Source organism: Lepidochelys olivacea, assembly GCF_965140295.1.
Source record: "Lepidochelys olivacea isolate rLepOli2 genome assembly, chromosome: 5".
Taxonomy (NCBI): domain Eukaryota; kingdom Metazoa; phylum Chordata; order Testudines; family Cheloniidae; genus Lepidochelys; species Lepidochelys olivacea.
Genome location: NC_140415.1, coordinates 135,569,840 through 135,592,039, shown reverse-complemented (window position 1 = coordinate 135,592,039; position 22,200 = coordinate 135,569,840). Strand labels below are relative to the sequence as shown.

General features: G+C 52.3%; 1 protein-coding gene across 1 annotated transcript in view; it reads left to right on the top strand.

Moving 5' to 3' along the window:
* Positions 1-22,200, top strand: part of CORO2A (coronin 2A) — an 84,761-nt gene that overhangs the window by 52,795 nt on the left and 9,766 nt on the right. Inside the window, exons 5-8 of the mRNA XM_084627752.1 lie at positions 2,394-2,573; positions 10,162-10,278; positions 10,835-10,939; positions 12,807-12,903. Coding sequence (XP_084483878.1) covers positions 2,394-2,573; positions 10,162-10,278; positions 10,835-10,939; positions 12,807-12,903 — 499 coding nt within the window. The remainder of the gene's footprint in view (positions 1-2,393; positions 2,574-10,161; positions 10,279-10,834; positions 10,940-12,806; positions 12,904-22,200) is intronic.

The window sequence follows — 22,200 nt, the reverse complement described above, 5'->3', positions numbered from 1 at the left end:
CTGTGTGGGTCACCCCCACCTGGGGCAAAGGATGTAGAGGCTGGGTTTGTACAGATACCTGTGCTGCTGGTCCTGGTTGCAGGGGCAAAAGTTGGGGTTCCCCAAGCAGAGTGGGCTCACCCCAGCCCTCTTGGGGTGAGGGAGTAGTCTGGCTCTTGGGCATTCCAGCCAGTCTCTCTATCAGAAGAGCAGGGCAGACAAGGAAATGTTTTCCCCAGGACAGCCATATTATAGTTGTAAGCTGGGGCAAAGCATGCTGGGAAATAAGGGGAGTATATAAACACTAGCTTTTCAAGAGATGGAGAGACCGGGAGGCAGGCAGACTGCATTGCAGGTCTGGTGTAGGGCAGAGAATGGAAATTCCAAGTCATGGCAGATTTCAAGATTTTGAAATTTGTTTTAATTTCAGTTAAGAACAAAACCTGGAAGATTTGAAATATTTCACAAAAGAAAATTCAGAAAAAAATGTTTTCAGATTGATCAGAACGTTTTGTGTCAATTTCAACTTTTTTATTTATGTTCTAATATAACACAATATAATTATAACACCATTATATTGTTGAGAAAGGAAAATGGAAATGTTTCATTCTGAAGATGTCAAAACAGGATATTGCAATGTCATCTGAACTTTTTTCCCCTTTTTTTCTCCAAACCAAAACTTTTGGCTAAATCAACCCACTTTTGCAAAGTGTTTTGATATTGACAGAACACAGTCCTGTCCGAGTTCCTCCGGCAGCCCGAAAGTGAGCTCACTTTTTGTGTTCTGGCTGCTGCTTTGTATGCCTTTGAGTAGAGGTGGCTTTGAAGTGGTTTGTGTAACCTGTGGGACTGCAGGCCCTGGCTGTGGTTTTAATTAGATACCATGGGCAGAGGGACACGGGTACAAGCTCCAAAAAGGAGCCTTTTGAACTTTCCCGACTTTCAGTGACCCTCTTCTTTCCTCTAAGTGTCTGTCCACACTGCAGTCACAGAGTTGACTGATGCTCCTGTAGCCATACCCGCATGGGGGACGAACACGTGGTTCCAGCATTTGGGGAGACCAGCCTGAGCGCCGGAAGCTCACTGGTGCCTGGACCGTGGCCCCTCCTCCCAGAGGCCCTGCTCCCACTCAGCCCGCTCCCGCAAGGCCCTCCTGCCTGCCGCTTGCCTCGTCCCTCTTCTCCTCCACCCCCTGCCCCCTGAGGCCTCCACCGCCTGCCGATTCCATCCACCACCACCCCCGAGACCCTATCGCCCGCTGAGTCCCCCCTCCTCCCCCAGAGACCCCATCTCCATCCGCTGCCCATTGAGTCCCTCCTCCCCTCCCCCAAGACCCCACCACCTGCCAAGTCCTTCCACCCACCCACCAAACCCCCCCCACCTGCCGCTGCCAAGTCTCTCCTCTCCTCCACCCCCTCCACCGTGCTCCCCTGCCCACTGCTCGCCTACTCCCTCCACCCACCCAGAGACTCCACCGCGAGCCGCTCGGGGGAGGAGGCCATGGGGGTAGGGGAGGGAGGGTGGAGGAGAGGAAGGAGTTGGGAGTCAGCAAGTGCTGTGGCAAGTGGGGGGCCCTAAGGAGGGTGGAAGAGGGGAGAAACAGCAAACAGCGAGTGGCGGGGGTCTCTTGGGGGAGGAGAGGAGGGACTCAGCAAGAAGCTGCAAGCGGTGGGGGCCGTGGGGGAGGGGTGGAGCAGGGACAGGGAGGGGTGGAGCGTGGGTGGGGCCACAGAGGGAAACTGGGGGGGCCTCGGGAGCAGAGTGCAGGCAGGGCCACCACAGCCCAGGCATCCGCACACTCAGAGGCGGCAGGTTGGGAGCTGCGCTGCAGGGTAGGCTTACCCACAGCAGCACGGACTTCGCACCGGCCAGCCACTCAAGTCCAAGTCCTGGGCGGCCTTGCCCAGCCTGCACGGCTATGGCATCACAGCCCTAGGGACTCGCACGAGTTCCATGAAAACTAGTGGGGGGCATGTCACCCCTCTGATTGCAGTGCAGAAGAGCCTCGAGGAGTCACAACCCGCATGACGTTCACTTCCCCAGCGTCTGGTTGTAGGTTTAGTTCTCGTTAATGTTAGTGGCTGCTGTTCATTCTCCCTGTTTGCCCCTGCAACAGTTCCCCATGCAATAAAAGTCCCCTGGAAATGAGCATGTCAGCTCTTTGAGGCGGAGAGCGTGTCTTTGACACACTGCTCTAAGGTACTAAGCATGCTCTTGCAGGCCATAGTCAAACCGTTAGTGATCATAATAATTATATGGGTAAAGAAGGTGCGAGTTCACGGGGGCACACTGTTCCAGCACTTCACTCCCATCTCTTCAGGGGAGCAGTCACTTGGCGTGCAGTATTGTACTTGCTGACGGTCAAATGGGCTGGTTTGAGGGAAAGGTGCTGAAAATTTGTTTCTTTGCCTCAGATAATGATCTGGAACCTCGACACAAAGGAGCCCGTAATTCAAAATCCGGTGAAGACAATCAGCTGTCATAAGGACGTGATCCTCTCCATGTCATTCAACACAGATGGCAGCCTGTTAGCCACTGCCTGCCGGGACAGGAAGATACGGCTCATTGACCCGCGGTCAGGAGCAGTCCTACAGGTATACAGGGTTAAATAGCTTGGTCCACAGTGAGTCTGACTGTAAGAGCTCTTTCTTCTTCGAGTGCTTGTTCATGTCGATTCCAATCAGCTGTGTGTGCACGCATGCACAGTAGCTGGAAGATTTTTCCCGCAGTACCATCGGTTGGGTCAGCGCCCCCAGGAGTCGAGACCTTCATGGCACCTAACATAGAGCCCTGCCGACCTGCCACCGCCTCAGTTCCTTCTTACCACCAATGATGGTAGGCTGGAACTTCCTGTAGCCCTTGCTTAGCAAGCGCGTTCAACTCCAGTTGTTTGTACGTAGTTTATCTTCGGAGTTAGTGATTAGAGTCGTTGTGGGGTCCCCACCCCTGTTCTGACTCCCCGGAGCCATGGTATGCCGCGGTCCCTGGGGTTTAAAAGCTGTGTGGTCTGCTTGAAGCGCATGCCAAAGAGCGATCCACACTCCTCATGTTTATGGTGCCTAGGGGAGGGTCACCAAAAGGATCGCTGTAAGATCTGCCACGAGTTCCGCCCTAGAACTCTTAAAGAAAAGGAGCAGCGGCTAAAAGTGATCCTCATGGAGGCCACTCTACACCCCCATTCGGACCCGGGCTCAGGGGACCCGCTCTGAATACGTCCTTGTCAATGCGGAGTGCCCCGGCGCCGTCATCGAGTTCGGTGCCGAGAAAGGACTCGTCCCGGGACGCTCGGCACCGGCACGGCACCTCCCGAGGCCCAGCGGAGAGCAGGCACCGCTCTCACTCGCCGATGCCTCAGAAGAAAAAGAAGCCGGACAGTCGGTCACTTCTGGCTAAATCTAAGGTAGGGAGACCGCAGGCAGGCCACAGCCCGAGATTCCCCATTAGAACTGCTTCGTCTCCTGCCCAGCTGAGGAAAGTTGAGTCAGGCCCCCCCCACGTTCACTGGTCCCTACGGGCCAGCAGCTGCCGCTTCCTTCAATGCTGGAAGCTTTTGAAGCTGCTCGGGATCTGCTGCACCTTATGGCGCCGTTCTCATCCCCTAGGAGGGAGGAACCTCCGGCGCTGGCGATCTCACCCCGCCCCCTGGTGCAGTCGAGGGAAGCCGGCAGTGATGTCCAGGCATTCCCCCTCTCCACGTCCTTCGACATCGGCCCACTCGGACAGAGAGCCTAGTCACTCCCCAAGCTCTCGACGCTCAATGCACTGAAGTTCAGCTCCTCCGTGGTCTTCAGTCTTGGAAACCTCTGAGTCGGAGTCTGACTCCTACCGCTCTCGGGGGAGTAGGAGACGACAATCGAGGTCAAGGTGAGCCAGGCGAAAGCTCCAGACGTGGTTCGGCACCGGCTCCACCGGCGGTTGACTGCTCCGGCCCTGACAGGTGCTCCATCGGCACTGACGTTCCCCGACTGTCGCGGGACCCCTTGGGAGCTGATGGCAGGGAGCATCTGCTGCTTATAGGGGCTTCCTCTGCCTTGTCTCCGGACGAGGCATTGGTGGGCGCAGTCATAGCCTTGGCGCTGGAGGACAACAGGGTGCTACACCAGTTGTTGCGAAGGGTCTGGGCATTAAGGCTGAAGAGGTGGTCAAGGAGGCTGATCCCAAGGTGGATACCCTCGCTCCCTCAGGTCCTTCTCCTATTTCCCTACCACTTATTAAAACTATTGTGGACACCACCAAGATCCTATGGCAGACCCCAGCTTCCTTACCACCCACTGCCAAGTGGAACGAGAGGCGTTATTTCGCGCTCTCCAAGGGGTACGAACATTTGTACTCCCACCCACCTCCCAACTCTCTTGTTGTGGACGCTGCTAATCAGCGTGAACAGCAGGGTTTCCAGGGGCCCTCCCCTAAAAACAGGGAGGCTAAGTGACTCGACCTTTTTGGGAGAAAAGTCTACTCTACAGGGGGTCTGCAGCTCCGTATCTCAAACCAGCAGGCCATCGTCAGCAGGTACTCTTATAACACCTGTGCAGCGATGGCCAAATTTGTGGAGCTCCTCCCTTCAGACTTCCGAGTCAAGTTCTTGGCCTTGGTGGAGGAGGGAAAACTAGCCTCCCGGGCTTCCCTCCAGGTCGCATTGGACGGTGAGGATGCCGCCACTAGGGTCATGGCTGCTGGGGTGGCCATGAGAAGGGGCTCCTGGCCCCAAGTATCGGGGCTCCCTTACGAGGTCCAGCAAACTATTCAGGACCTCCCATTTGAAGGTGTGACTCATTTCTCTGAAAAGACAGACAAGAGGCTTCATAGCCTGAAAGACTCATGAGCCACCCTCCAGTCTTTGGCCCTGCACACTCCTACCACACTTTAGGTCGCAACCTCCTCTGAGGTTCTATCAGCAGAACCGCCAGGAAGGTTCCCAGAGGAGGAAAAGGAGTGGCAGGAAAAGACAACACCTATCCTCAGGCCAGGGATCTGGCCAATCCAAACCACCTCCTGGCCTGAAAGAGGCCTTTTGAAGGTGGTTGAGGACAGGCGCACCAGATCCCCAGCTGGATCCACCCCACCTTACCTTCTCATCCCGACTGTCCCCTTTCTACTGTGCATGGTCCTGAATCACCTCGGACTGCTGGGTGCTCCACAGTCACTCGATCCAATTCTGTGCCCTCCCGCCCTTCCACCCTCCTTCCCCGTCCCTCTTCAGGGACCCTTCTCACGAACAGGTCAGGTTCATCAGAGCCACCTTCGACAAGCTGAGTCTCCTTCTAAACGAAGCAAAATTGACTCTGTCTCCCGTCCAGAGGTTAGAGTTTATAGGGACAGTACTGGACTCGACCCAAGCCAGGGCATACCTGCCGGAAGTGAGGTTTCAGGCCCTGACCGATATCATTTGAGGCCTCGGACAGTTTCCCACCACCACAGCGAGAAACTGCCTGAAGCTTCTCGGACACATGGCTGCCTGTACCTACATGGTGCAGCATGCCAGACTCAGGCTTCGACCTCTTCCGTCATGGGTTGCGTCAGTATACCACCCAACCCAGGACAGCTTGGACAGGATTTTGACCCTGCATTGCAAGGTCCTCGACTTCCTCCTGTGGTGGCCCGACCCTCAGGAGGTATGCTCAGGGGTCCCCTTCGCCATGCCGCAGCCATCTCTGTTGCTAGTGAAGGACACATCAGACTTGGGCTGGGGAGCACATCTGGGAGACTGCAGGACTCAAGGCCTCTGGTCTCAGGCGGATCTAGGTCTCCACATCAATGTCAGAGAGCTGAAAGCGGTGTGCCTGGCATGCCAGACCTTCTGGGCATACTTAACAGGACAACGTGTATCAGTCATGATGGACAATACAACAGCAATGTTCTATACGAACAAACGGGGGGCGTACGCTCCTCTCCCCTGTGCCAGGAAGCCCTCATGCTGTGGGACTTCTGTATAGAACATTCAATACACTTGCAAGCGTCGCACCTCCCCGGGGTGCAGAACGAGCTGGCGGACCACCTCAGCAAGTCGTTTCACAGCCACAAGTGGTCCCTTCACTTGGATGTCGTGATTTCAGTCTTCCAGAGATGGGGCTTTCCCCAGACCTGTTCGCCACGTGACACAACAGGAAGAGCCAGCAGTTCTGCTCCTTCCAGAATCACAGCCCGGACTTCAGCGTGGACGCATTCCTCCTCCCATGGGGAGGTTGTCTCCTATACACCTTTCCACCCATGCCGCCGGTTCACAAGGTGCTCCTCAAGATCCGGAGAGAATGAGCTCAGGTCATATTGATAGCACCAGCCTGGCCCCACCAGCACTGGTACACATCTCTCCTAGACATGTCAGTGGAAGCCCCTCTCACCCTGCCGCTCTTCCCGGACCTTCTGACACAAGATCACTGTCGTCTTCAACATCTGAACCTTGAGTTGCTTCACCTCACAGCGTGGAAGCTCCATGGTTGAACCCAATGGAGCTTTCCTGTTCAGACCAGGTTAAACAGGTCCTCCTTGGCAGCAGAAAACCCTCTACGAGAGCCACCTACCTTGCCAAGTGGAAGAGATTTTCAACCTGGTCAGTGCAGCGCCATTTGTCCCCGATGCTAGCCTCAGTGCCACTGATTCGGGGCTACCTCCTCCATCTGAAGCAGCGGGGCTTTCATTGTCATCAGTAAGGGTGCCACTTAGCAGCCATCTCGGCCTTCCGCCTGGGTGCGGAGGGCCGCTCTGTGTTTGCTAACTCTATGGTCAGCCGGTTCTTAAAAGGGCTCGACAGGCTATACCGTAATGTGCATCAGCCTGTCCCTGCCTGGGACCTCAATCTGGTCCTTTCTAGGCTCATGGGACCCCCCTTTGAACCTTTAAAGACATGCACCCTGCTCTCCCTCTCTTACAAGGTGACGTTCCTGGTAGCGATAACCTCGGCCAGGAGGGTGTCTGAGCTCAGGGCCCTGGTGTCCGACCCTCCCTACGCAGTGTTCTGTAAGGACAAGGTGCAGCTCAGGCCCCATCCTGCTTTCCTCCTGAAGGTTGTGTCACAGTTTCACATCAACCAGGACATCTTTCTCCTGGTATTCTACCCTAAGCCACTTTCCAGCGGCAGGGAGCAGAGGCTCCCTGGATGTCCGCAGGGCGCTACCCTTTTACGTCGAGAGAACAAAGCCGTTCAGAAAATCGGTCCAGTTATTCATGTCAGTGGCGGACAGAATGAAAGGACTGCCTGTGTCGTCACAAGGCATTTCGTCATGGATCACGTCCTGTGTTTGTGAGTGCTACAACCTGGCAGGGGTCCTGCACCTCCGATCTCTGCACACTCCACCAGGGCGCAGGCTTCATCAACAGCGTTCCTGGGTCAGGTTCCCACTCAGGAAATGTGCAGGGCAGCGACGTGGTCCTCCATCCACACTTTCGCCACGCGCTATGCAATTACCCAGCAGGCCAGAGACGACGCGGCCTTCAGAAAAGTGCTTCAATCAGTGGAAGACTCCGACCCCATCTCCTGAACTTGGGTTTGTGAGTCCCCGATTGGAATCAACATGAACAAGCACATGAAGAAGAAAAAATGGTTACTCACTTCTCGTAACTGTTGTTCTTCGAGATGTGTTGTTCGTGGCCATTCCAATACCCACCCTCCTGCCCCTCTGTCGGAGTAGCCGGCAAGAAAGAACTGAGGGGGTGGTGGGTCAGCAGGGCTCTATATTGAGCGCCATGAAGGCTTCAGGGGGCTCCAGACCGGCCCGACGGAGGCTGCTAGGGGAAAAATCTTCCGGCTACCCTGCACGTGTGCACGCGCACACCTGATTGGAATGGACACGAACGACACATCTCGAAGACCAACAGGTACGAGAAGGTGAGTCACCGTCTTTTCTCTTCCGCACTGATGTATTCCAGGTGGGGATGGCTGCTTCTGTGAGCAGCATTGCACAAGGGGCCAGGTGGAGGCAGGATATGTGACTTGGGCTGATGTGGGGAATTCTGGAGCGGATTATTCAGCGTGCTCCGTCTGAGCCCCCGTCCAGCGCCCTGGTGTTCCAGAGCAGCCGGGCTAAACCCTCCAGTTAAACTGGAGTTCGTCTGTGGAGCAGTGCATGCCAGCCGCAGCGTAGCCCTGTCCATCTGTGAGGAAGAGGGGCAAATTCTTTCAAAAGAGATTAAATTGGAAATGTGTCCATGATGTGTCCCAACGTGGTGCTGCAAGTTCCTCCAGCAGAGGCCTGGATGAAACGGAGCCTGCTTCCAAGAGGAAATCAATTGGATGCTGTTGCTCTAATCTCTAGCAGCCATTTCTCAGCCTCTCTCAACACAGCTTGGTGTGACTTGCTCGTCTTGACAGCCTGGCCGCTGCTTTTGGACAGTCCTTAGCATGTGAAGTAACGTCGTGCTGCCTTACAGCAGCACTCCTTCCCCACCGGCAGAATAAACCTGGAAACCGCAACAGAAACAGAGTGACTGGGGCGAAACGCTGCTCTCCTGTGAGCTCGCACTTCCCGGGGCCATGCTTTGTTAGAACGGATCTCATGGTGTCTGTCAAGGGTCTCCAGCAGCAGATCTCCCTCTGCATGCTAACAGCTACTGGCTGCCACCCAGGAGAGGCAAACAGCACTGTGCTCAGTATCTGAATTTACACCCTGAATTCACTGCTTTGCAGTCGTCTACTTCTCGGAAGGGAAAACATAAAGATTTCCGTTCTCCTATGCACCCCTGCCTCATCCCCTCACCTGACTGGTTCCCGTAACACCTCATGCCACTCTTGCCTGTCTGCCTTTCTTATGCTCACCCCAGCCTCCTGCTTCTTGCCCACCTCATCCCCTCATTCTCTCACTCCCCCCTGAAATTCACCATGTTTGGGTTAGTTTCCCACCTAGACACTATGGTGCATGGTGTCCTGGGAATAGATGGCAAGGGATCCAGGTCTGTGTTGTCCCCTTGCCAGTGTCTGTTTGAATAGTCCTCTCTGACTCGGTGGGAGAGATTGCAGGGCCACACTGTGCAAGTACACAAAAGCTTCTACATTAAAACCCATAACTAGCCGCAGCCTACGTAACATTTCTGCTGGCAGGGTAGCAGTATTCTGGCATGTGGCTCCTGCAAGCTGCAGCCGCTAGAGGGCCCCATGGTCTCCCTCTTATGCACTCCAGCGCAGTGTAAAGCTGATCGCTGGGCTTTTCACAAAGGCCCCAGGGGGGCTGGGCCTCTTGCTGCCCTCTGTGCCACACTGCTGCCATTGTTGCAGCAGGGCAAGCAGCCCAGCCCTGTATGACTAGGGTTGCCAACGTTTTAATTGCAGAAAACTGAACGCCTTTGCCCTGCCCCCTGCCCCACCCTTTCCCCAAGGCCCTGCCCCTTCTCCAAGGCCCTGCCACCCGCTCACTCCATCCCCCTCCCTCTGTAGCTCACTCTTCACATCCTTGCTCACTCGCTCATTTTCACCGGGCTGGGGTAGGGGGTTGGTGTGCAGGAGGGGTTTGGAGGGTGGGCCTGAGGGGTTTGGAGTGTGGGAGGGGGCTCTGGGCTAGGGAAGGTGATTGCGGTGTGGGAGGGGGTGAAGGCTCTGGGGTGGGGCTGGGGATGAAGGGCTTGGAGTGCAGGAGGGAGCTCCCAGGTAGAGCCGAGGGGTTCAGAGTATGGGAGAGGGCTCAGGGATGGGGCAGGGTGTTGGGGCGCAGAAGGAGGTTCAGGGTGTGGGCTCCAGTTCCTGGCCAATGGGAGCTCTGGAGCCAGCACTCAGGGTGGTGCCCTGGAGCAGGGGGCGCACAGCACGTGGAGCCCCCCTGGCTGCACCTCTGCTTAGGAGCCGGAGGGACATGGCTGCTTCCCAGGAGCTGGGCACGGAGCCTGCCTGCCCTGCTAGCACTGTGGCCAACCAGACTTTTAGCATCCCGATCAGCTGTGCTGATGGGAGCTGCCAGGATCCCTTTTTGACTGGGAGTTCCGGTTGAAAACCAGATGCCTGGCAACCCTACGTGCGACCTGCACTCCCGTTGCTGCAGCAGGGCAAGCAACCCAGCCCCATGTGACCTGCGCTGCCATTGCTGGCAGATGTGCAGTGAGATCCTCATTCGGTGGGGCTTCAGGAGAAGGGGGCAATTCGTGCCTTTTCTGCTCAGCAAACTCAAATAAGCTTTGGACAGCAATGAGAAAAAAAAGGTCTCCCCATGCCTGGATTTCCCATGTGACCATGACAGTAATGTGCTGTGTGTCTCCTTACAGGAAGCCAGCTGCAAGTCTCACAGAGTGAATAAAGTTTTGTTTCTAGGAAACATGAAAAAGCTGCTCTCTACTGGAACATCCCGCTGGAATAGCAGGCAAATTGCACTATGGGAGCAGGTGAGTCAGAATCAGCAATCCCGCCATAGATTGCCCAGTTTTCCTCACCAATTGGGATTCCTCATTACTTTCACTTTAACCCTTGTGCCTGCCAAATACCCAAGAATTAATTTGTAGCTAAGTTCCAAGCTGGTCTGTCAAGCTAAAAACTCTTAGGTGGATCCTGGCTTTTGTGTATAAAATGTTATTAAATAGAAACTAATTGGTGAAGAAGCAAGGCAGGCTAAGAGCATGGCAATAATGCAAACAGAAATGGAAGCAATCTTCTAGCATTGGAAGGGGTGCCTAGTATGGGAGGGAGCAGTTTCAAAGGAGCTATGGGCCGGCAGCAGGCAGACGGGAGCAGCATGTCCATACTCCAGACCTGCAATAAGAAGTGTAAAGAGTCTTCTGCGTATCCCTCCCTCCGTGGCCATGGGCCCGCTCAGAACTGCCCTCCCTCCCACAAATCCAGTGGGAGCAACAGTGGGACTCAGGGTCAGATGTTCTAGGGCATTTTCAGGCATGGCACTAAGCTTCTGAGAGCGGCTGTTTCTCTCTCCTTTGACATGCCCAGGGTGATCTTTCTGTGCCTTTAGTTGAGGAGGATCTGGATGGCTCCTCCGGGCTGCTGTTCCCGTTCTATGACTCTGACACTCGCATGCTGTATGTGGTGAGCAAGGTAAGTGCTTTTTCTTTGAATTAACATCAACGCCACCGATTCTGTTCCCAACTACACTGCTTTTATGCCATTGGCTTCAGTGGAGTTACTCCCGATTTACACTTGCTTGAATGAGATGAGAATCACACCATTATGCTTTAACTGAAGGTCCCCAATGAAGCAATAAGACACTTATTGGATAATAGACAGATACTAACTGTGAATCAGGTCTTCAGTATTAACTGCAAAATCACGTATTGCCAGGACATCCCACAGTCTTTGCCAAAGATGAGCAAAAAAGTAGCAGGAAAAGACTTCACTTGCACTCACTAGAAATGAGGCTGAAAAGATGGGATTTCACTCTGCTCTTAAAAGCCTTTGGGGCTCACTTGTCCAAGTATGGATCACAAATTGCTGTGCATTGTCTAGTCTGGTACGCATTTGGGGTCCACATGTTCTCCTGTTTGGCTCATTATATGACAGGCAGAAAAAAGTGCTTTCGTGTGTTGATCTGAAAGTTCCCAAAGTCCTGATGTGTCTAGCTCTTTAATCCTTACCCCAAAGTCCTGATGTGTCTAGCTCTTTAATCCTTACCCCACGCGCAAACAAGCCTAACACTAACACTAAGCACATGAGCTAGCTGCCTTTGTGGGAGTGAAGTCCAGCATGCTCAGGAGTACTTGCCATGTCAGGGCCCAGGTGAGCAAAGGTCTGTCAGCTTCTGTCCCCTCTCTTTGTAGGGCCTGAGAATCAAATAATAGAGATACATCTACCCCAAACTGAGCTGCACCCCCATGTAGTGGGCAGCCCAGGGCAGAGGCACTGCTGAACACCTAAAATCCAGAATCATAGACATGTAGGGCTGGAAGGGACCTCACAAAGTCATCGAGTCCAGCCCCTACGCTGAGGCAGGACCAAATATACCTAGGCCATCCCTGACAGGTGTTTTGTCCAACGTGTTCTTAAAAACCTCCAATGAGGGGGATTCCACAACCTCCCTTGGAAACCTGTTCCAGAGCTTAACTATCCTTAGAGTTAGCAAGTTTTTCCTAATATCGAACCAAAATCTCCCTTGCTGCAGATTAAGCCCGTTACTTCTTGTCCTACCTTCAGTGGACATGGAGAACAATTAATCAGTCTTCTTTATAACCGCCTTTAACATGTTTGAAGGCTGTGATCAGGTCCTGCCTCAGTCTTTTGCAAGACTAATCATGTCCAGTTTCTTTAACCTTTCCTTATAGGTCAGGTTTTCTAAACAGTTGAGCATTTTTGTTTCTCTCCTCTGGACTCTGGCAACTCAGAGTTTAACAGTTTACTCCAGCTGAGGCCCCACCAGTGCCCCATAGAGGTGGACTGTTACCTCCTGGTATCTTACTTATGACACTCCTGTTAATACCCCCTGGAATATTAGCCTTTTTCACAACTGCATCACATTGTTGACTCATATTCAATTTGTGATCCACTGTAACCCCCGGATCCTTTTCAGCAATAGCCATCGTTCACCATCTAGCCAGTTATTCTCCATTTTGCAGTTGTGCTTTTGATTTCCCTTCCTAAGTGTAGTACTATAAATCAATGATACACCTTCACCTGGAATACTGGCTTCCATTTTGGTCACTCTCTGACTAAAAGGACATAACAGATAGATATAAAAGGGGTTCAGAGACCAGTGGAGGAAAAATGTTAGAGGCCAGGAAAATACTTTTATATGGAAGGAGACTGGAAAGATTGGGACGGTTTAGTTTAGAGAGGAAACAAATACAAGGTAATATGATAGCGCTTTAAAAGACCAATGGGCATTAGGGAAGGTAAACCAGGTGACCACCTTGGGCTCCCCCTCTTCTGCAGGGGCTAAGCAATGCCTTGTGTTCTCTCTTGTCATCTCTAGGGAGAGGGGAACATACGATACTATGAGATAAGCTCTGAGAAGCCGCATCTGAACTACCTGATGGAATACCGCTCCCATCTACCACAGAAAGGAATCGGTGAGTTTTTATCATATAGGTGTCATCTCACTAGGGGCCCAATCCCACACCCTGAGGGAATCCAGTGGGAGTGTAGGACTGGCCCAAAATACCATGGGTTTTGGTGAGAAGACAGGGGGCCCAGTTCTGCTCTCACTCAGTGTTACACTGTTGTAAATCACAGATCCATAGACTCCTAAAACCAAAAGGGATTGTTATGATCATCTAATCTGATCCCCACCAGAACCCAGCCAGAAAACCTTGCCCAGTGAGCCCTGCAGTCGTCCCTGTCCCTCCCCTCCCACCCCCAAGAGCTCCCAGCTGAGCTAGAGCGGATCTTTTAGAAAGTCATCCAGTCTTGATATAAAGACTGCAAATGATGGAAAATCCCCCATATCTTTGGGAATCTGCTTCAGTGGCTATTTACCCCTGCTGTTAAAATGTGCGTCTTATTCCTAGTTTGAACTTTGCTGACTTTGCTTCCAGTCTGGGATCTCCTTGTGCTTTTGCCTGCTACACTAAAGAGCTCTCCAGTATCAGCCATCTTCTCCTCAAGCAGGGACTTACAGACAGTGTTTAAATAGTCTTTTAACCATCTTTTCGATAGGCTAATTAGATTGAACTGATGCCTCTAATGGAAAGCTTGGTTCCCAGTCCTCAGATTATTCCTATGGCTCTTCCCTAAATCTTCCTCAATTTTAAATCTGGGGCAATGGTATCCCCAGTGATGTGTACAGAAGTAACAGCACTGCCCTATTGCTACATGATATTCCCCTGTTATCATGTCTCAGGACTACATTAGCTTTTTAGGCCACATCCTGGCACTTGGAGCACGTGTTCAGTTGGTTTCCAGCATGACCCCTAAGTTCTTTTCAGCATCACTGCTTCCCCGTCCATCTGACTTTGTTCCTAGGTGTAAGACCTGGCTTTTGGTTATATTAAGACACAGTTTACTGCAAGCCAGGTTGGTTTGTAGAACTGCCCTCTCCTTACCGTTATTTACCATTCCACCAATTGTGTCATCTGTAAATTTTACCTGCAAGGATTTTATAACTTCTTCCAGATCATTGTTTAAAATAGTGAATAGAATTGGGCTGAGAACTCATCCCCGTGGAGCCCCACACCACTGGGTGACAATTTTCCATTTGCAATTGCTTTTGAGATCTATCAGTTAGCCGGTTTTTCATCTATTCAATATATGCCATATTGATTTTGTATAGTGCTAGCTTTTAATCGGAATAGCATGTGGTACTAAGTCAGAGACCTCTCACGACTTTCAGTACATCAACACAATTACCTTTATCAGCCTAACTTGTAACCTCATCAAGAAATGCTGTCAAATGTATTTGTCAAGAAGACCTTTCCAGTATTACCAAAATCTAGTCCACTGAATGTAGCGGGGGAAATATACACTGAGCTGACTTTGGGGTCAAGACAAGGAGCAGCCACCTTTTAAATCAGATCAAATGCACCTTAGACAGGAGGATTTATTAACTTTAAAAGTAAATGAAGCTGCTCTAAACACTCAGCAGTAGCTCAGGACTAAAGAAGGCTCATCGGTGGAGGACTTAGGGCCACATCCAGCCCCAGCCAAACACCTGTACAAAGGCAGAGCCATGCTGCCGAGCAGGTTGCAGCCTGCCCCACCCTGCTTCTTGCTGTTTTCTTGGGTGTGTTTTTCCAGTTACTACTGCAACTGGCTAATTGCCTGGCATGGCTATTGCACCCTGGAGTCTGCGAACAGGGATCTGGCCACCCCAGCCACCTCTCCCTTGGATGTGCTCTGAAACAAATGTGGGGACTTGTTGTGTGGGCTAATGTTTGTTCTGCACTGCCATGGAGGTGAGTGGGGCTGCGGGCGCACTGGGCTGCGGGAGCACTGCACTGTTCACCACCTTGCAGACTGGGTAGTCAGGACTGTGCATTTGTTGCAGGATGCAGACTGACAGGGCTGCTCCAATGGCTTCCTTTGATCACCTGCTGCATTGCCCAACCCTCTCTGCTCCCCTGAGGTGCAGTGCAGGATCTGCTGCTGGAGACTTTAAATCTTCTGCAGAGGATGATGTAGTGGTCTGAGCCTCAGCTCTGCAATCCCCACATCTCTGGCAGAGGCAGCTCAGTCCTTCATCTTTCTGATGCAGACTGAATGAGTCTCCTGCGGGGCAGGAATGTGCAGTGCCAGGCACTGGCTGCTATGCATGGATGTTAAGGTCATTGGCCTGATGGGCTCTCACATGCAGGGTGCAAATCAGGGTGTAACTCCATTAAGATGAGTGCAGTTACACCAGTATAAAACTGACGAGAGTGAGAGGAGAATCAACCCCCGCAGTTAGAGAGAGTTTTGCATTGAGGCACTTGGTGAAAATCTGGAGTGGCTGAAAGCTGGGCCAGTCCCAGTTACTCCAATTAAAATATACTTATCTCCTGTTGGACTCTTAGCTCTTAAAATGATCCTTATGCAAGAAGGGCAATGCTTAAAATTGTAGCACACTGTGGTTACATTTCAAGGCAATTATTCTTAGTAAAATTACAGAACTACCTCCGGGTTTGTGCTGTCTGCAGATAATCTCCACAGGCAAAATAATACCACAGGTCTGTACAGACAGGTTTCTGGCTGTTGCTCCTGCCACCTACTTTGAATTGCTCATTAGATGCTGTGGCCAGGGCACCCGTTCCATGCTACACTGGATCAACACTTGAGGAAGCCAGCATCTCATCATGGAGTACACATTCATCTTCCCCAAGCACTGCTTTCTGCAGCGTCTAGTCGAATCGAGTGGCAGCAGGAGAAGGATGCTGGTTTATATAGTGCGTAGCTCAGGCAGCTTCCAAAGTCAGGCAGAGCTGGGGCAAGGACCATGCCCAGAAACACACAGCTGCCATGTTATGCTCAGTAATAGCACACGAAGCCTGGGAGATTAAACTCTTCTTACTGAGAGCTCGATTTTGACTAGCCCTAATGTGCCCATGTAGGGAGGTATAATAACCCTCCCCCACTCACACACACAGCTCCCCTGCTTGACCATAGCAGACTTCATGCAGCCGCTCTGCCCCCAGGAACAAGTGAATGGAGAGGGGCAGGAAGTGGTCAGAGCCTTGACTCCACCCTCCAGAATGTATGGAAGTGCTCCCCAGTACCATGTGAGAGAGCTTGCCCACACATAGTCTCTAGTACTCATGGTCTCTAGTACTCAGAGACTGGCTTCAGCCCTGAAGCAGGAGGTTTAAGAGCCCTGCCAAAATGTGTTTTACCATTAAAACTTGGGAGTTTCTTATTGGCCATAAAGAAGGCAAGTCCCTCTTGCTAAATTCTGGGTCTCAGTGACTTCCTGTGGCAATGAGTTCCTGTCATGGGGCCCGCACTCCTTGGGGCTGCTTTGGGGATTCGCTCTCTTCCAGGTGCAATGCCTTGACCTGTTGTCCCCTCCTTCACTCTGCAGCCCCACTCTCACGCCAGGAGCTGCAGCTTCCTCTTAGTGACTTGCCACTCCAGCCAGGTTGCTGTGTGCTTTTCCCACCCACTCTGTCAGTGGCTAGTAGGGAAACCTGGGCCCACCCACAAATCCAGGTTCCAAGCCAGGCACCCTACAGCACAGCCAAGACCTGCTCAGTCCCCAACCTTGATGCTCTCTCCCTGGGCTGCTTCCTACTTGCCTCCCACAGGTTTTTTTCTCCACCTGCCTCTCTTCTGGGAATGCCCTTCCCTCAGGGTCAGGCTCTTGGGGTCTTACTCTTTCCCTGGTGTAATGGGGTTGGCATCCACCTCTCGCCTGCACCCCTTAGTCAATGGTTTGTTCGGCAGGTCTTCAGTGACTCAGTCTTTATCTTCTCCCGGCCCTGGTATGGGGACGTACCCCCAGCAGCCAGCCAGGAGCTCCTTCTTAGCTCCCCTGGTCCCTGCATGCACTGAGCTGTCTGTGGTCCTGCTGCTCTTCCAGCCAGGCCAGGAACCCAGGACTCTCTCTTCCAGGCCCAGACAGCAACTGACTGACCCTGTCTCTGCTGCCCCTCTGATTGGCTGCTTCCACTGCTTCCAAAAATCTTGGAGGATTTTTCTTCTGCTCCTCTCTGGGATTGGGTGTAGCAGGACCCTCAGGCCTCCAACAGGAGGCCTCTGGGCCTAGTCCACCCTGTCCTACCTGCATTCCCTCCTTCCCTCTCTCATGCACAGAGGGTGGCTGTAGCCTTCCTCACTGCAGCCATCTCTGTTGGCCGCTTCCTGGCTTTATACTAGCCCAGCACATACCTGCTCAGCTGAGCTTCATGCTGCAGTCAGGGGTTGCTTCTCCAGCCTAATCCCCGCATGCGGGGTCCATCATAACTGGTCTTTTCCAGCTTCCGTAAGCCTTTCAGGGCTGTTGTGGGGTGAACGCAGGGCTAATCACAAGTTGTGGGAAGAAGTGTATCCTTTTTATCGGGTTTGAATTTCCCACTTTTCAATGCCATTGAATGTCCCCTTGGCCTTGCATTCTGAGACAGAGAAAACAGGACCTCCCCGTCGCACATCTCTGGGCCAGTCACTGTTTTATAGACTTCTGTCATGTTCCTCTCCAAAATAACAAACCCAGTCTGTTCAGTCACTCCTCATAGGGGAGTGTTTCCAGGCCCTTGATCATACACCCTCATTTCCATGGAGCGAAAAAGGAAATTCTGCATGTACAACATTAATTTCTGTGCAAAAGCTGCATGGGCAGTAGCTCAGAATTCCCCCAGGAATGTATAATGGTGCTAACACTTTCCTATCTCTACTGGAAATACTTTGCCTGATGCAACCTAGGAGTGCATCGGCCTTTTTCACAGCTACATCATATTGGCAGCTCATAGTCATCCTGTGATCAACCAATACATGCAGGTCTTCCTCCTCCTCTGTCACTTCCAATGTATACGTCCCCAGCTTATAGCAAAATTTTTTGTTGTTAGTCCCTAAGTGCATGACCTTGCAATTTGCACTATTAAATTTCATCCTTTTTCTATTACTCCAGTTTTCAGGGTCCTCCAGATCTTCTTTAATGATATTCTGATCCTCCTCCATACTGGGAGTACCTCCCAACTTTGTGTCATTATGATGGAGTGTACAAATTCCACACTGAGCAACAAGGGCTTATTTTGGGCTCAGCCAGCCCCGCCCTGCTACATCTGCAGCAAATGCTCCATCTGCTGGAGGAATTAAAAGGCAGCAAATTAGCTCAGTTGGGGAGTAGCACTGAAGGTGAACAGACCTGCAGCCCACAGGTCCAGCAGAGCAGAGCAAAACGAAAGCTAAAGGCTCTGACGCGGCTGCCCAGAGGGGTCCTCCATGAAGAAAGGGAGGACCCTCTTTAGAGACAAGCAGAGAGGGAAGTATCGTGTGGCCCTGGACAGTGACAACTTCCTCCTGCTTCCTTGTGATTTGGATTTTCCCACCAGGCGAAGGCCTTGGACTAAAGTGACCCCAGGTGGGAAGATGAGAGGAAGAGGCTGAGGGAGAACAGCCTTAAGTAGTCTTGGTTGCCAGGTTACTGGTAGCCCAAGGGGCCCTGGGTCAGAGCCCAGTGGAGTGGGAGGGCTCTGACCTAGGGCCCTCCCCACCAGCAGTCTCAAGGCTAACCATGTAGGCCTGTTTCTCTTGTGGGCGTCCAGGCCGCCATTATCAGGAATGTCCCTATATGGAGTACAGCTGTGGGCAAGTATGGACGGCAGGGAGCCGTGCCCGGAAGCACGCTCCAGCAAAACTAACAGTTCCTGTACAAATAAATGGGACTGAGGTAATAGGTCTAGTAGACTCGGGGTGTGAGCAAACACTTGGTCCGGGACGACCTGGTCCCCAACCCTGAAGCCCTTGGAGAGACCATCTTCCTGTAGTACATTCATGGGGATATTAAATCCTACCCCAGTGCCTGGGTAGAGGTCACCATAGGGGATAACATGAGACCCCTCGTAGTAGGGAAAGCCCCAACCCAAGCCTACCCTGTTATCTTGGGTCAGGATTGGGAGCACTTTTCTGACCTATTGAGGGGATGAAGACCTGTTCCTGGGAGCCCGGAGGAAGCGCCCGCGGGAACCAAGGCAGGGAGGGAACCCTTACCTGTGATCCTGGTGGGACTGGGTGAGGAGCAGGACCCCAGGGAGGGGGGTTCCCACCGAGAGAGTGCTGCCAGAAGATCCACCAAATCAGGAGACGTTACAAACCCTGCTCCTGGAAGGGAGTTACTGACCCAAGAGATGGATTTTGTGGAGGACCAGAGGGAGGATAAGACCTTGAACCATGCATATGAACAATTCCCAGTGATTAACAGTGAGGTCATAGATCCCCACAGGGCTGTGCAGTACCCACACTTTGAGCTCCAAGAGGAATGCTTATATCAGCTGGAAAAGGACCATCGGACGGGGGAAATCCATTCACAACTCCTTGTCCCTCGGCCGTATAGGTGAGAAGTCATGCGATTGGCCCACGCCATCCCCTCCACAGGCCACCTTGGACGGGAGAAAACTCTGGTCCGGCTCTTAGACCGCTTCTTCTAGCCTGGCATACCTCAAGAAGTAAAAAACTTCTGCAACTCCTGCCCAGAATGCCAGCTAGTCAGGCCAAAAGGGGGGATGAAAGCCCCCCCTTGTCCCTCCTCCGGTCATCGATGTCCCCTTCAGATGAATTGGAAGAGATCTTGTCGGCCCCTTGGAAAAAAGTGCTGCCAGATTGAAACACCTATTGGTGATAACTGATTCTGCGACTCGCTATCTGGAGGCAATCCAGCTACGTAACACCAAAGCAAAGACTATTCCCATGGAACTTTTGAAAGTCTTTGCTCAAGTAGGAGTTCCCAAGGAGATTCTCACTGACCAAGGTACCAATTTCACATCCCGCTTGATGAAACAGGTCAGTGAGATTTTAAGAATAAAGAGCCTCCAGACCTCCATTTATCACCCGTGAACGGATAGCCTGGTTGAACGCTTCAACCGAACCCTGAAGCAGATGCTGAAAAGGTTTATGGCAAAAGACGTCCGCCATTGGGATCAATTGATTCCCCCCCCTTCCCCCGTTTGCCATTCAGGAAGTCCTGCAATCCTCTACAGACTTCTCCCCATTTGAGCTCTTGTATGGGAGATGGCCCCGGGGAATCCTCGACCTGGTCCGGGAGATGTGGGAAGGACAAACTCTGAGAGCCCAGAATGTCCTACAGTACGTGTTGAGACTTAGGGGGAGACTGGAGACTGTGGGAGCTGTGGTTAAAGAAAACCTCCTCACCGCCCAACAAACCCAGGAAGGCTCCTATAACAAGGGAGCGCAGGTACGCACTTTCAGGCCAGGCAATCAGGTCCTCGTTCTACTCCCAAGTATGGAGTCTAAACTATTGGCCAAGTGGCAGAGGCCCTATGAAATTGTGCACCAAGTCAGGCCAGTCAATTATGAGGTTAGACAGCCTGACAAACGGAAACCCACCGAGGTCTATCACATCAACCTGCTGAAGGCATGGAAAGAACAAGAAAGTCTATTAATCAACCCTGTATCCCCCAGAACCAGAACTGGGGCCCCAAGTACCTTACGCCCTGTCCCCAGAGGCTATACAGAAGGGGGAACAACTTTGCCCTGAACAAGGAGCCCAGGTGCAGTGCCTAGTGAAAGCCTTCCCAATGGTGTTTTCCTCCCTCCCACCTCACACACCATCACATCCAAACTGAACCTGGACAGATTGTCCGGGAGAACCCCTGGCTGCTTCCCCGGAAAGTGCGTGAGGCGGTAAAACAGGAAGTCCAGACTATGTTGGAGCTTGGGGTCATTGAGGAATCCCACAGCGAGTGGCGAAGCCCTGTCATATTAGTCCCAAAGCCGGATGGCACCGTCTGGGTTTGCATTGATTTCAGAAAGGCTAATGTGATCTCCAGATTTGATGCCTACCCCATGCCCCATGTAGATGGATTACTAGACCGGCTGGGCGAAGATCAGTACATCACCACCTTAGAGTTAACAAAGGGGTATCGGCAAATCCCATTCACACCAGAATCGCAAGAAAAAAAACACTTTTGCCACTCCTTTCGGTCTTTACCAGTTTCGAACTATGCCCTTTGGACTCCATGGGGTATCTGCAACATTCCAGCGCCTTATGGACCAGGTGTTGCAGCCCCATAACTCATACTCTGCAGCCTATTTTGGTGATGTGGTCATCTAAGGCCGAACCTGGGAAGAACATCTGGCCCAACTGGCGGCTGTGTTCTGCTCCCTGCACAGGCTGGACTAACAGCAAATCCTGGAAAATGTACAATCGGGGAAGAGAAAACCATCTACCTGGGATACATTTTGGGGAAAGGCCAGATCCAGCCTCTTATAGATAAATTCCAAGCCCTCAAGGACACCTCATGACCTACCAACAAGAAACAGGTCAGGAGGTTTTCGGGACTGCTGGCTACTACTGCCAGTTTGTATTGAGGTTCTTGAAAATCGTGCTCCTCTCACTGATCTCATCATGAATGACAGCTCCAAGAAAGTACACTGGTCCAAAGCTTTTCAAGAATTGAAAGAACACCTCTGTACAGAACCAGTCTTATTCAGTCCAGACTTCTCCAAAGAATTTATTTTGCCGACAGATGCTTCCGATGTGGGACTCTGCGCTGGAAATAAAGAGGGAGGAACACCCAGTGCTCTATTTGAGCTGCAAGCTGTTCCCACGAGAACAAGCCTACTCTGTCATAGAAAATGGGCCATAGACTCGCTCCGATACTATCTCCTGGGAAACCCATTCAAACTCATCACCGACAATGTCCTGTTAAGATGGCTAAACACCATGAAGGACACAAACCCCCGGCCTGATACGCTGGTACCTGTCTCTCCAGCTCTACGTGTTCCAAATTCAGCATCGAGATAGAAAAGCTCACCAGAATGCTGACTTCTTTTCTAGAGAAGGGGGGGGAGCAATTGGATGGCCCCAACTCCCCTGGCTCCATCTTGAGGGGGAGGGTGTGTGACGGGGTGTACAAACCCCACACTGAGCAACAAGGGCATACGGGCTCATTTTGGGCTCAGCCAGCCCCGCCCCGCCACACCTGCAGCAAACGCTCCATCTGCTGGAAGAATTAAAAGGCAGCGAATTAGCTCAGTTGGGGAGCAGCGCTGAAGGTGAGCAGACCTGCAGCCCATAGCTCCAGCAGAGCAGAGCAAAACGAAAGCTAAAGGCTCTGAAGCAGCTGCCCAGAGGGGCCCTCCGTAAAGAAAGGGAGGACCCTCTTTAGAGACAAGCAGAGAGGGAAGTATCGTGTGGCCCTGGACAGTGGCGACTACCTCCTGCTTCCTTTTGATTTGATTTTCCCACCAGGCGAAGGCCTTGGACTGAGGTGACTCCAGGGGAG